At 37.9% G+C, this 15,048-nt stretch overlaps 1 protein-coding gene across 19 annotated transcripts in view; it reads right to left on the bottom strand.

Annotated features, from left to right (window-relative positions):
- Positions 1-15,048, bottom strand: part of SNAP91 (synaptosome associated protein 91) — a 67,130-nt gene that overhangs the window by 20,682 nt on the left and 31,400 nt on the right. For all 19 annotated transcript variants that reach the window (XR_011738458.1, XR_011738459.1, XM_065833832.2 and 16 more), the window contains exons 11-15: positions 13,703-13,730; positions 11,584-11,693; positions 10,353-10,453; positions 5,650-5,664; positions 5,336-5,506 (exon numbers count right to left, since the gene is read on the bottom strand). Coding sequence is in view for 17 of the 19 variants with exons in the window: in XM_065833832.2 (XP_065689904.2) it covers positions 5,336-5,506; positions 5,650-5,664; positions 10,353-10,453; positions 11,584-11,693; positions 13,703-13,730 (425 nt within the window). In the remaining 2 variants the exon portion in view is untranslated. The remainder of the gene's footprint in view (positions 1-5,335; positions 5,507-5,649; positions 5,665-10,352; positions 10,454-11,583; positions 11,694-13,702; positions 13,731-15,048) is intronic.

Here is a 15,048-nt window from a genome sequence, read left to right as displayed (position 1 = left end):
AGTTTTCTTTGACTGTCTTTTGTTTGCCACTTGCTAATTGATATGATTGAATTTCAAGCTCTGAACTTTTACAGCATTATTCCTAGGCTTAAACCACCATCTGTAGCTCTTAATTCCATGAAGTAGTCCTAATGGACAGTGCCATTTGAACTATCCTCATAAGCAAGCATTTTCTTCACAAAAAGACTGCACAATTAAGAATAAATAGTTCAAGATGCTCATAAAGGCCATTTTTCTACTGCTACAAAGTTAGCAAGTTAAAAAAAAAAATCTGTCGGGGGATACTGCAATTGCACTGTCAAACTAGTACACGAAAAAGCTTAACATGCTTTAACTTGAATGTCAATTTTAAAATGAAAACAACCATTTTAAAAACAAGTTTGTGCCAGTTAATCTAAAAAGCTCAAAAGAACATGCATTGAAACTTCAACAGAAGAGATGAAAGCTAATTAGACTTCTACAATAGAATTAAAATGAGTTAGTAGCAAAAGAAGACCTGCTAATAAGCCATTTCAAATATAATTCTATTATCCGTGTAACAGGTTCAACAACAAAACTGGATGGCAGTTGTCCAAATAAAAAAAAATCATAACTAGTTAAACATCATAGTATCGTATGTCTACCAAACACTGGCATACACTGCGTAGCAGAAATTCAAACACATAACTGGACTGAAGAGTCTTGAACTGGACTAGAGAATATGCTATGCGTATGGTCATGTGTGCTGGGTTTTGCTCTACAGGGCCAGCTTTCAGGTGGAGGATCACTCTGAGCTCTTTCAAAAAAGCACATTTCTATCCACACAAGCTTGTAGGTCAACAGCACAGAAGTCGATCAATAGTACTTGCAATTATTTCCCAGCATGAAAGGATAGACTCCAGATTTCTTATCAAGTGGGATTTCAGAATGTATTGAGTTAGTCATTAGTTCTATGTTAGGACCACTTCAGCCTCAGAGTAACACCTATTCCTGTCCAGATGTAGACTATCAAAGTTCCACGTGCAAGAGACATAGAAATTTGAGCGGGCATAAATTCCTTCCAGCCCATAGATGGAAGGGAACAGCTAGCTTGACACCAGTTTTATCATTTATTGCCACTTGTGAATTTTGTTGCCAAGCACGATAATTTTCTTTACCATCTTACTCTGGTTAAGAGGAAGGTGGGATAAACACCTAAGTTCACAATCAAATCTAAAGGAAAAATGTCATACTAAGAACTTTAAATATTAGTCACACTGAGAAGTTCAAGAAACCTGCATAAGCAGAGACAAACTAACTTGAATATTGGACCCTACAACACTCAGTTCAAATCAAGGGTTTGTTTGGTTGGGTTTGTTTCCATTTGTTGGTTTGGAGTTTGGCTTTGGTATGGGATTTTTTGTTTGTTTATTTGGTTTTGTTTGTTTGTTTTAATTTAATGTTTAGCAAGTTCTTTGAAGCCTTTCACCTGCACAGATGCAGTCTACTAAAATCTACCACGACATGCAGAAATTGATACAATTCAGTACTGCATATTTTATTAGTAAAAAAAAGATGGACTACTTTATTTTTTGTTCCCCCATATTGCCATAGTAACCCTATATTTGCATTTCCAGCACTGCAAGAGATCTTCTCCCTTTAAAGTAGTTAGCATATTTTCTCAATTTATGCCACTTCCTTACATTTGTGCATCTTCTGGTTCAAAAATAAATCTAGAGTGTGATTTCTAGAATCAAGTGGCACATAATCCTCACTTGGGTTTATAGACAGCCTGGAAACTTAAAGAGATGTTGCTCTGCAAAGTTCACACTGCATGGAACATCTATTAGGAGTGATAAGTATGTATTATGTACTGCATAACACATAAATTGTTAAATAAAAATAGTTCTTACTGAAGTGATGTGCAAACAATGGCATTTTTACATTCTGAAACACTGAAGTAGTGCTTCAATACATCTTGTATGCAGCAACATAAATGTTCCTGAAGAGTGATCTGTTTAATTTCATACATTCAGGCTCTATTCAATGCCATGGCATCAACACATGATAAAAGGTACTCACACATCATATAGTTGACTTATAATCATTTAATGTATTACGCAACATGTGAAAGAACTCTACGGAAAGCCACAAGTATAGGAAAGATCGTAGAACTAAAGTATTACAGGTGAAAAGAATTTTTTCCATTTCCACAGTTTTTTCCTCTTCAATCACCCTTCATTACTTTTTGACATGAAGAAACTGACCTGAGTTAACAATAAGTATTCCACTAGGCTCAGTGCTAGGAAAGAATCATAAGAATTACAGGATTTTTGTTGTTTTTTTTTTTTTTTTTAAGTAAGTACTAGTTTGCTATACCTGCATGTTCCAACATAAGGGACATTCATCAGCCCTCAAGTGTCAAAAAGTCTTAATCACTTCACCTTTTGTTTCTTTAAAGGGAAAACAATAGTTCTATCTGCAAACTATTCATGTCATCTGAATGCCTAATAACTGACATTTGCGTAGTATCTGCTACAACTTGTTACATCACTTGCAGTATAATCACACAATGGAATAGAACTCAAGAGCACATTCCTAGTGCCCAAAAGTACTGTGTCCAAATTCTATTACTGAGATACATGGCATTTCAAGATATTTCACCTTTCTTCTGCCTTTACATTTCCCCCTCAGGAACAATTCCAGCTGCACTTTGAAAACAGCCTCTTGTTTATCTTAGAAACAAGATAAAGAATTCTACAAATTGGGCCAGGTAACTGAAAGCTTGTGCATTAATCAGATTGAGTTTTTTAAAAAAAGCTATGCTGGATCAATCCTGCATTTCTCATCTGCTTTCCAAGATCATGTCAGAGATAAGGACATAATGCTTTTTCTCTGAAAGACAAAGCCCAGTCATAGGCAGCACACAGGTTCCTATCAGCTAAAGTACCAGCAATATAGTGCAAGAGAATAACAACAGTCAGTCATTCCTGCAAAACCTCCTCCTCTGCTTCTTCCATCAACCTGGCTGCCTTTCTCCTGCAGCATTTGGCTTCCTTTCCCTACCCAGCCAACTCCCTGCAGACTCTTTACATTCTTTCTCCCGAGATCACTGCCCCGGTACCTTCCCCTGCCACAACTCACCACGAGGAACTGTGTAAAACAATTGAGAACTGGCAAGATGCAAAAAGGTGACCTTGAAGACACTCTCTCTAGTAGACGTCAAAGGTCAAATACCTTCTTATTAAGTGTAAGCATGCCTAGCAGTGTTGGCCCAAAAAGTACCACTTTTTGCGCTGTACATAGTGTTAAAGTAACAAAGAATGTTAGTATGGGACATCACTTACAGCAGAAGTTTCAGAAAAACAAACAAACAAAACCCAAACAAACTCCCATGAGTACAGAGATAGGAGTTTAATATGGACTCCAGGATCTTAAAAGGTTCTGGCCTGTGGGTGTCTTGAAGGCACTGCAAATGTACCTACACTGCTGAGTGTGTTTAGAGATTCTTCTTGAGAACTAGAGGTTTTCTGCTATTGTAAATGATAAAACATTTCTTCGCCCTGAAGTGTTCCAGGAAAAAGTCAGTATTCATCTAATATATAATCCACTGGAGATTTACAGTATTTGAGCAACAAAATACTTTCTCTTTAAAAGAAGAGATCAAGCCACGGAACTCTGGATACTGTAAAAGTAAAATTCTTTCCATATTGGAGGATGAAGGCAACTCCACTACTTAACATGTGCCACTAAGCATCCAGCTCTTGGCCACTTTATAAACATGGAACTAGACACATGATTTGGTAGCAGACATTCTTCCAGGGACAGAATAGTGGAAAAGGTAGAAAAAAAGAAGGGTACATCTTGGTGCTCTAGTACTGGAAGAATAGGCAAAGGTAGGTGTTTTTCCTAATGCTGTTGCAAATTTACAGTGATTTCTAGCCATGTAACTATGGATTTTCTTTTTTTTTTTTTTAAGCTATATATATATGCTAAATTAATAATACAATTTGAAAGTGCCGTATCTAAGAGTGGCTTGACCCCAACATCTACACACCAGAAGCTTCACATGCTGTGCATCTGCAGGGGTGTTCATGAGCACAGGCCTTGGCTTCTACCACAGGCTTCTGAGAGTAACCAGTGCAACCAGCATCAGACTCTCTCTTGCTGCTAGTGGTGTCCAAAACCAGTGCCACCAACTATTTTAAAATTGCTTCTGAAGTGCCTGATCCTGAGGACTATTATTAATTTTTGTAAAAGGAGGGGTTAAGTAGCAGGTTGCAGTTTTAATCCTTTCTTACAGCTTCTCAGCAGCTTTATTGGGATATCTTGGAGGCATCCGCTGAAGTCAGTCCTAAACAAAACTTCTAACTAGGAACTTTCCATCTTTAGGAAATACCTTTGTAGTCAAACTGCTTGTGTATGAGACCTATCTAGCACTCCTGTACCTAGAAACAATAGATAAATGCACCTCCGCAGAGAATGTGCTGGAATCCAGTTTTGATAGCAAGTAAATTATTCCTAATTCCTGACATCTGTTGTCATGCTGGAACTATGCATCACAGGAAGGAACAACTAGAAAAATACAGCAGTCAGGTGGTCTCAAACATGTTAGTAGTTTGTAAGTCACAGCACTTCTCCACTAACCTGGGCTGGCATAGTACTGAAAAGAAATGATAACTTCTGACATGCTGTTGAGATGTTTTCTGCTCCACAAGAGCAACAAGAAAGCTGACAGCATACAGGGGGGACCTTATTCTTACTCAAGAGGTTAGTAGCTAACAGTGGAGACTGAAAGAGCACAACTAAGCTAAAAGAAATGTTTCCTATACATTAGCTGTGTAGTTGGCATTTGTTACAAATTCCTTGTCACTTTAATTTACTGCTAATGCTATTTGAAACAAAACCCAGACTCAGGAATGCTGAAATGTAGTAATTTCAGCTTGGTCAATATTCACAGGAAAGATCCAAAAGAAATGTAACACAACTGAAGTGTGACAAGTAATGAAGGAGCAGGAAGGTGCCATGTCCATCTTCCCCAGTGTAATAACTAAGAAAACACAACTGCTTTTCCCAGAAATTTTAGTACAGTAGCATAGTTATTGAATGACATGAAAAGAATACCTGCTTACTCCAGTGTGGACCTGAAAACTAATGTTCTTAGCTGCTCAACCATAAGGTAACTCAACCTTAAGTGTACACAGTTTTCCTTTTCCATGTATATGCAGAGAAGTCTATTAACTAAAAGCACAGCAAACAGAGAAGTTGGACAGTTTACATCTCCTGTTCCGTCAAGCATCCAACACACAGGCACCTCTGGTATAGTTAGTTAAATACCTTATGATCTAATGTACAGCACTAGAGCAACCCAACTAACCTCCAAAGAGATCCACTTCAGCAGTGGTAGCAGTAATAGTTGTAGTTGTAGCGGCAGGGGCTGAAGTAGTTGTAGTATCAGTAGTTGCAGCAGTAGTTGCACTGGGCTCTGGGGCAAATGGATCTGAAATCTGTGGCTCAGAGGTAACACCGGAAAGTGCAGCCAGATTATCTATACGCAACCATACAACAAAGATCAAACAGGAAAAGTAAGAGGAAGAGGGAGAGACCACAAATGTTCAACTCCAGAAAGCTGGAGCTTTTAGTAAGGAGTCTTAACATTGAAAAGTCTTAGAAATCAAAAATATTACTCACCCTCTCCCAAGAGGTCTAGTGATTGTCCATTTAAATGACAGCAGAATAAAGAAACAGACCAATTAGTAGAACTGCCAGACTGAAGATGTTAATTAGCTATAAATTCATTCTCCAAGTGACATGTTTGGGTTAAACAATTTTTGCACTTGATTTTCCAACATTCAAGAAATTATTGTTACATGAGAAAGATTATTCTGTTTAATAGTTTTATTCAAATCAGAACCAGTGCATAATGTTCATGTATTTGATAAACTCCTTCATATCTAATCAGCAAGATGTTCAAACACTGGTAGTATTTATCACTTCTGTTTTACACAGCTGGTTTCCTTTTCTTGAACTGCAACAGAGAACCAAGTAGTGGCCTGTAAGGTTGACAGAAAGGTCTCTTACCTTTCACTACTCCAAGGTCAGGCCAAGAACCACTTCTAAAGAAGCTCAGTTCAGCACTTCACTATTTTTCTCTTGCATTTGGCTTAGCAGTATATTATAGTAACACCAGAAGTAGGTAGACTTCTTCGAAGTTTATAAACAGCTAACAGTTCCCAAGAACATAGAAAATTTTGAATGCAAGTCCTTGGCCTGAACAGCATGGAGATTCAAGACTTTCACCACGTGTACATGGGAAGAGTGAGCCCCAAGGAACCTCAGTGATCACATGTAAGTACAGTAAACAGGCATAGTTCAAGCTTATTTAAATCAGTGAGCTATTAGCAGAACATACTCAGATACCAAAGAGAATCTCAAGATAATTCTGCTTTAGTTGAAAGTATTTTCTGGACCAAAGTAGTCAGAAAGCAGTTCAAAAATCAACACCACAGTCACTAAAAGTAGTCAGAATTCAGCTTACTGTTCTGCCAAAGTAAGCTGTTGTGTTCCACCCATCAGCCATAGAACCCTTCACAATACTGGCACTAAAGCCAATGTTGTACTCCAACAGAGACCAGCAAATACAGTGTTAAATTACTTCAGGATACAATTCATGGCATCCCTACTTCCCCAAGTATATTCTGAGAGGCAAACAGGCTGTGGTTCCTGTACTTGAGACAACTGTTTAGCAAAAAAAAAAGGAAAAAAAAAAAATCGGAGAGCACTTATCTTTGAAAGCTTTTCTTGCATTTATGATAGAGCAAGCATACTACACAGAAACAACTACCTTTGTTAACACTCGTTATGAGGAGTATGAAGGATTTACAGCATAAGCAGGTTGGTTCTTCCAGCTTTGGTCCCTTAACTGTTTTCAGAGGTCAATGAAGCATCTTTAACAACAGACTTTCCTACATTTTTATGTCCTCTGAGTTCACTCAGACTGAGCCCAGACAGAAGCAGCTTTGCCTACGTAAAGCAACTAAAAGCTATAAAAACCTGCAAAAACTAAGCAGTTTGGCCTATTACATGTTTATATTGCAGTTAGACTAGTCTGAGCACAACTACCTATTTACTAACTAGTAGTTCAGTGTTGCTTCTAGATTCACTGTATTCCTTAACAGGGTCATGGGTTCATCTGATCCACACTGAACAACAAGCACAGATGCTTTACTACAGGTCAGAATGTAGGAAGCAAAATGCTCTGAGGAACCACAGCTACACAAGTTTGTCTTTATTTTACAACATTTGTTAAAAAGGCATCAAGAAACCACATGTAGGTATTCTTGTAGTTGGTTCCTTGGGAGAGCTGTACTTGAGACTGACTGCACAAGCTGAGGTAAGTCAAAATACCAGCGTAACAGCATATTAAAAGTGCAGCAGTCTGGTACCTCATTACTGCACACCAGGTGAATGTCTCACAGCTAGGCTTGAGATAAACAACTGTTGGCAAACTTCTACCCTCTATTAGCTTATTCTTCAATGCATTTTTTTTTATCCAGTTACATTATAGATCATAATACAGTGAAATTATAATTTTCCAGCATGGCAATCTATACTTACTCATAATATGGGAAGCACTAAAAGCAATGCTTTATTCTATAGTATATATTAAAATAACAGTGCTAATAGCAAATCCATGTTCTAAAGCACACTGCAAGGTAGTTCAGAGCAAAAGTTCAAGTCAATTTGCTTTTATATCTGAGAATCAGATCTTGCAAAGACGCAGAATTTGACGTACTGTATTTTTGGTAACATTACAGCCCAGCCTGCCAAATGCTTCTCTGTTCACCTTGCGCTATGCTGCAGGCAACATATTACCCTACCTTGATCATCTCCCGTGAGCACGGAAGTGTAGATTTGTACAAGTGTCAGTTTGTTTGCTAGATAACTTTATATCGTATTCAGAAATATGCTAGGTATACAACAAAATATACAGTGTACTGTATATACCACTAAATATACAGTGTACTATATTGAATATACAGTATATACCAGAATAGATAGAATCTATATTGCCAGTGAGACTGAGAAAGCAGGACTGTTTGTTGATGACATGTATTTGTGAGGTTTATGTGTCACTTAAAGCGCCAGTCTTGAAAAATCTCCAGAAATGGAGAGTCCACTAGCTCACATCAGGGATCTGCTCCAGTACTGCCCTACCCTCCAAGTGAAATAATTTTTTCCTCATGTCCAATCCACCTCTGAAGTTGCAGTCTGTTGCTATTACCCTTCATTATAATCAACTCTTATTTCCAAGAAAATTTTGGCTCTGCTCTGTAACTTCCCCTTAAGTAGTCATAGGCCTCTATTAAGAGCGCCCTTTAGCATCCTTCCTGCCAGATGACAGAGGCCCAAATCCCTCAGTCTCTTTCTGCAGGGATGCGTTCTAGATCCCTGGAGTCCTGGTAGCTCCCTGCCAAACCCCTCTCTCTGAAACAGGAGAGCCCAGGACTGGATGTAGTATTCCTGATGTGGCCTCCCTTGCACTAATTAAAAGGCTCCGTAGTAACTACAAGAATGTACAATTTATGATGAATACCAACTTCATCCCGCAGCTTTACTTTAAAAAAATAAATAAAATAAAACGACCCTTAACACAGGCTCAAAGATTTTCTCATTACCAGATGAAACATGAATGGAAATACCAGTACATTCACAACAAAACCATCCCAGTTCTTAATTCATGCATGTCTGAAGAGTGTTTGTTAATTATTTAAAAGAGTTTAAATATGAAAATAAAATAACAGCAAGATTCCCATGCAGTAATAGGTCATCATACCTGGACTCCTGCCAGCAGTAAAAGAGACAAACTTAAAGTATACTAAGTTACCAAAATGCCATTCTGAAAGTCAAGACTGAGGTATACTTGATGAGGTTAGTGATAATCTTGGCCAAAGGAAAAAAGTTAACTATCCTTTTCCAGGTACATTACTAGCCCATTTTAAAGTTTTTGGTAATTCAGAAAAATAAAAACACCTAAGTTCCAAACTATAGGTGCCTTGTCCAAAAGAACAAAGCAAAAATTCAAATCAGCTTTCAATTGCAATGCGAATCAATATTTTATAATATTAGTGGCTGTTTACTCTCCATAAATGAGCAAATGCTTAAAAAAATAAGAAGCCTGAGCTCTTTTGAACATCTCTAAAGCTTATGTTCCAGTACTTGGCCATGACAGAGCAAGACAAATAGGATGCAGTCAAAAAATTGCAAAATAATTAGTCCCAGGGAGCATAGAATAGATGATTCTTTGGTCTTGCTTTCTGGGTAAGATTACATTTCAGTCAATAAAACTGACATTTCTGAAAAAAAAAAAAAAATCCATTGAACAGATTAAATAAGAATATGCAAAACATGGTCTACACAACAGCCATAGCTAGCCACACATAATGAAGTGGCTGAGACACGTCATCTTTAATGAACTAAAGATAAAAACAAAAATAGGGAACGCAGAAGCCACTAGTATCCAGTATTAGCATTCACAGCAGAGTCACCGTGACTCAGTGCAGCACTCCTGCTGTGAGAGGGCTGATGAGTTCATTAAGCTGCCACGCAAGTGCAGATCTCTTAAGATTAGACCACAGTGGGTTTACACCTATCTAAGTTAAATCATATTTACGGGCCTAATTCCTTGTCCTCACGGGACAGGAGTGAACATTGCCTACATTTATTGTAGTCGTCTTAGATCACCAGCTGCCAGTGCTGCCTGGAACAACAGGCTCAGTTCATCAGATTGCTCAGATTTCAGAGAGCTGGTTAGGAATTCCTATCTAATAGCAGTTAGCCCTCTACTTCTGTTTTCATATTACCATTCTAAGCAAACAAGGAAGATTATATTAGAATATGCTAAGGGTTGTCAGAGATAATCACGCTTGCAGCAGAACTAATTTGCCACCATTGGCTTTAGATGAATGGTTGTTTTAAAATATATTTTTGATCCTCCGCCTACTGATCTCCTGGCTTTGCTTTACAAACTGAAGAGCCAGTTTCTGCCCTCACCTTGCCAATAAGCACATGAGCAGTTCTAGTTCTTCTGTTTTAAAGTGCCTACCCTACCTGTTCACCTTCAGCCATCCCCTTCCTGCTCACGTTTAGTCACATAATCCTGGTTCCTCCCAGCTTTGCAGTCAGGCCCTTTATAAGCAGCTTATACTATTATGCATATCCCTGGAAAAAGGAGTAGTGTTGTGCTGCAAAGAGATGCCTGACTGTTGGGTGAGCAGAGGCCTAGGAGTGGGTTGGGAACATCCTGTGCTAGCAGAGAAAGAGCCAGGTTTCAGTTCAGCTGGGCAAGAAGATGGAGGTTGCAAGAACAGATGTTGACAGTGAGGTTTCTCTACCTCCCCATGAAGTTGCTCCAGCAGAGGCTGCTGGAGCCGCCTGCCCAGTAGCAGCAAAATCCGGCTGAAGATCCAGAAGATCACTGGATGGTTTGGAAGAGCTGCCAAAGAAAGGAAGAGAGATATTAAATAGTGGAGGAATTTGCCCATTTAAATCAAGTTAAAAACATATGACTGGATTGTTGGAATTACCCTTTATTTGCATGGCTGATAAAATCATTTCAGGCCTTAGGATTAGAGCAGCAGCCATAAGCACCTCTACTGCAGTAAGTGCCAAGAATAAATTATACCCCAGAATGGGACCTTAACTTCCTTTACTCGATAATGACATTGCAACAGATCTATGAGACTTTCACAATCCTAAAAAAATTAACAAACAAAAACAAAAAACCAATCCCCAAGCCAAACCCAAAAATCTCAGGTATTCCATAAGAATAGAACAAATAACTGTTGTGACTGAAAACAGCTCCATTCTGTTAACACTTCCATATTTCATTGTGCCATGCCAGAAAGCAAAAACCCCACATTTCCAGACAATAAATAGGCAGTAGGTAGAAGAGAGTTGGTAAAAATTCTGTGGCTTAGGCCGGAGAGATAATTGCTTAAGAAACATTGTTTTGTTCATTTAGAACATTTAAATAATAATCAGTATCTTTTTCTTCAGTTAATTACTTCATCTGACATTTAACTGAAAAGTTAGTCATGTCTTCAGATTTTTGGTTCAAACCTAGAGCTTCTACATGTCTAGAGTTCTTTCATTGTGCTCATTACAATGAGTAATATTGGTTTGTTCTGGTTTTCACTTGAAAGCAAGGTTCAGATTTTCTCATAGGTCAAGTGTTCATTTTTTACTTTAACCTCCAAAAGTCCATTATTTTTATGGTTCATTAACTGATGTGAACTGCAAGATGAAGGAATCTGAATTCAGCAGTTTCAGAAACAGAATAACGAAAGTCAGTAAACACTACTTTGGATTTGCACATTATTTCAGTCTATTCAATTCAAAGTTTTCACTGAGAATGATACAACATCACTACTACACTGAAAGCAAATCAGAGTAACCACAATTTTTTTGTTTTGTTTTGTCAGAGTTCACTTGTGATCTATACTGGTAGAATAATATAGCCCGTTCAATGCAGATGTACACTACCTGTAAAGTAAGAACAATCTTGTAGGCAAGCCTCCTGTTCAAAGTATGACTTTGGTATTTACATTCAGCTTTTTAGCTTACCTTACTGGAGCAGCTGTAGATGAAGTTGCAAAAAGATCAACTGGAGGAGATGTATCAATAGTTTTTGCTGGAGTAGAACTAGGAGATGTAACAGTTGTGGCTGGAGAAGACTAGAGAAATATTTCAAATATGCATTCAATATACCAGCCTTTCTCCACAAACAACTCATACACAGATTCACATACTTTAAAAATCCAATTTTGACATCAGATCTTCTTATTGTGAGCTGTTCCCCACTTTGAAAGAATCGAAGGAAGACTGGGCTAAGTTTGCAGAGGATAGTGGAGTTGAGAAATTCCAAGGTGACTCCACCTAGCAATGCCTGGCTTTAAAGGAAATGCCTATATTGTGCATTCAGAGCATCTGCAGACACCAGCAGCCAGTCTCATATGTGCTTTACACCCTTGAGTTCAAGACTCACCCAACATCTAGGCAACTAATTCAGAGGCTTGTGATCTGGAGTTGCCTTACCTGCATTTTAAAATCCCGGTTAGGGTAACTAACAGTTCCTGTATGTCACAGGATTCTCAGAAAGTTCCAAGAAGATAGTTCGCTCCCCAGAAAACTCCCTCCTCTCAGTTTTAAGACCGTCTTGAAGATGGGAGGAACGAAGTATTTTTGTGGTTTTCTTTCTACATTTCTCAGACCTTTCATTTTGTCCATGGAATTAAATATCTGTTCACCCACAACAGCACCTTAGTGCTCCAACCATAGAAATGGTGGGAGAAAAGAAATGGTTAAAAACTAAGTTAAAAGTGTGCATGTAAACCTTCAGACTGAAGAAAGTTTAAGGAGCCATCAACAGTGCTAAGGGTTAAGTCCTTGGGAAGATATAAAAGACAGCTCAGCCTATGATTTTCTTTCATTAGCTCCTCCAATTCTGGATAAAGATACCTTAAATACGGCAAGGACAGACAGACAGACAGCAACTTTTCTGTGCACTTGAAGCCTCAAGCTACCTTGAAGAGTGTCAACTTAATTCTAAAAGATACTATGATCTTTGTTACAGGCTCTCACAAGCTAGAGAGATCCTTTTCCTAATGAATGAAAACAAGTCCTATGTTTAGTAGTCTGCCGTTCTGATCAGTACCAAGAAAGAATAAAAATGGCAAATCTGAAGCAATTTTCTTCTGAATTCTGCTACTGCCATTCCATCATCACAAGTCTAGCAGTAGATGGATATAAGCTTTCCAAACTCTCCTCAAGGCTTTACTGAGGTTTGAGACTAGAGCTGTTCAAATTCTTCACATAAACCAGGGAAGAGGGGATTACTTAAAGTTGTAAGAATGCTTTCTGAGCCATCATGTAGTTCTCAGTAACTGCTACAGCATTGTCAAGAGAGTTTTTTTGGTTGGTTGGTTGGCTTTTGGATTTGCCTTTTTTTTTTTTTTTTTTTTTTGAAGGACTTGTTGGAAAGAAATTGAAGAGCTTTCACTAGAATCAACCATTGAACTGTCTCCCTCAGATTCAGAGGTTTTAACTGAGTTTTTCCTGCACAACACCTGTTATTAAACACAGAACTATGGCACCTGGCAATGCTTCAGAGATAGTAGGAATTACTATTAATAACATCATAAAACTCACTAGTTTATCTGACACTTAAATCAAGGTGTTTTCACTGGCAACTCTTGCTTTCAATTAGGGTAAGCAATCTCACTAATAAAGGTCAATTCTCAAATTAGGTATATCAGATGAAAGTTTTCTTCTTAGCTTTTCACATAAATACAGTTTTATAAGAGTCAGCACTTCTTAAAAAAAACCCACAAATTAAGTGAAGATATGGATGAGAAACAGTATGGAATAAGTTTCTCGCTGATATAAGGATTAAAAAAAAAAAAAGTTGAGACAAAGATATGGGTATCTTTTGTTTTCAAAAAGCACAACCAAGAAATCCTGCACGGGTGTAAGTACTATGGCCCTTCAGATCAGCAAAGTGCTTTTCTGGGGCCATTATTTACAAGGTCATTAAAAGATGCAGCTTTGTTGCTTAGGTAGGGCCCAGGCGGCAAAGTCTAAAAAGCAGACTAGGAGATGGAAATTTAACTCCTTATGCCCTTAAGATGTTCTAAGTTATACACCTGGACAAGAACTCACTAGTACAGCAATTGACAGTATTTACCTTGCTCAGAGGAGAAGGAGCCCCAGATCTAAGGGAAGAAAAAAAAATAGAAAATAAAAAAAGGAGTGCTTTCAGGTAAGTATACTTTTCTAAACTATGTTTCTGGTAATAAAAACTCATGCACAAAGACCAAAAGCTAAATGTGACAGCTTTCTGAAGACCTCTACAATTCACACGACCTTCCCATTTCTCAAACTTTCATGTGTCACTTCAAAGAATGAAAATTGTTGTTTCAAAGCTTAAATCAATCTTTTAAGCTAATTGGTGTCACAGGATTATTCTGCCTTTTAAATAAGCTCTACTAAATGGAGGAAATGCAGAGATGCATGCAAGTGTCTTGTGTTAGGGCCTACAGAAGCCAGCAGGAAAGAGTTATTGGGGCAAGATACTGCCATATTATAAAATCATGCAACAGCAGCAGAATAAGACCAATATGGAAGCAGTTATCTAACGTAAGTCTTCTGAGGATGTGTCATCGAATTTTCAAAGTCTACTCTTCTTTTACAGAAAGTCTGAGTTACTTTAAACTAGTGATATTTAAAAGTATGGAAACAGTTGGCAAGTCCAACCTGAAAGTCCTTCCACATGCAGGAAAAACACACTAATACTAAATGACAGAGCCTTAATCATGAGTTAAAATGTGTGTCAGTGCATTTGCTTACTTTCCTTATTATAAGATATGAAAACACTGCTACATATTTTTAGAGATGCTTTGGTCTAAGAGATGAAAGGAGGAGTTGAAGTTAAAACTGTGCCAGTATTGAACTAGCATCCATCCTATGGGTTACTTGAATTGGGTAAGTCCTAGGAGCTGTAGAAATGATTAGAAGATCTTGAGCTAAGGCAGCAATGACTTAAAATAACTTAAGGACTCTATAGAAAAGTAAGCAACAGTTTAGGTACAATTAAAAGCTATCTATTTCTAATTTTTCAAGACATCTTAAAAAAAAACCAAACACATCTGCATGCAAGTGATATGGAAACATATGTACTTACCCTTCACTAAATTGCAAGGAAAGCAATAGTAAAAGAGAAAACAGGTTTAGATTAATCCTTCCTAGACTTAGTCACAACAAGTATACAATAAGAAGATGCAAAGTCATTAGAAAACAAATTTCGATGACAAAAGACTTAGCAGCAATGAAAAACAGTTCCTTTTAGGAGTTTTCCATAGTTAATTTTAATTCACTTTGGAAAGCATCTAGTTTTTTGGTGTGTCACTTTCCCCTACCTCAGTTAGAAAAATAAAGTTGCCATTAAGACAACTTTGTAAGGCAAAGGAAAAGCCCAGTCTTACTGCAGCTTATTTTCCAGCTAAGTGGCAAAAGGAGGCTGGGGAAGACAAA

This window comes from Patagioenas fasciata, chromosome 3 (genome assembly GCF_037038585.1).
Source record: "Patagioenas fasciata isolate bPatFas1 chromosome 3, bPatFas1.hap1, whole genome shotgun sequence".
NCBI classification, from domain to species: Eukaryota; Metazoa; Chordata; class Aves; order Columbiformes; family Columbidae; genus Patagioenas; species Patagioenas fasciata.
This window is presented reverse-complemented; position numbering and strand designations above follow the sequence as displayed.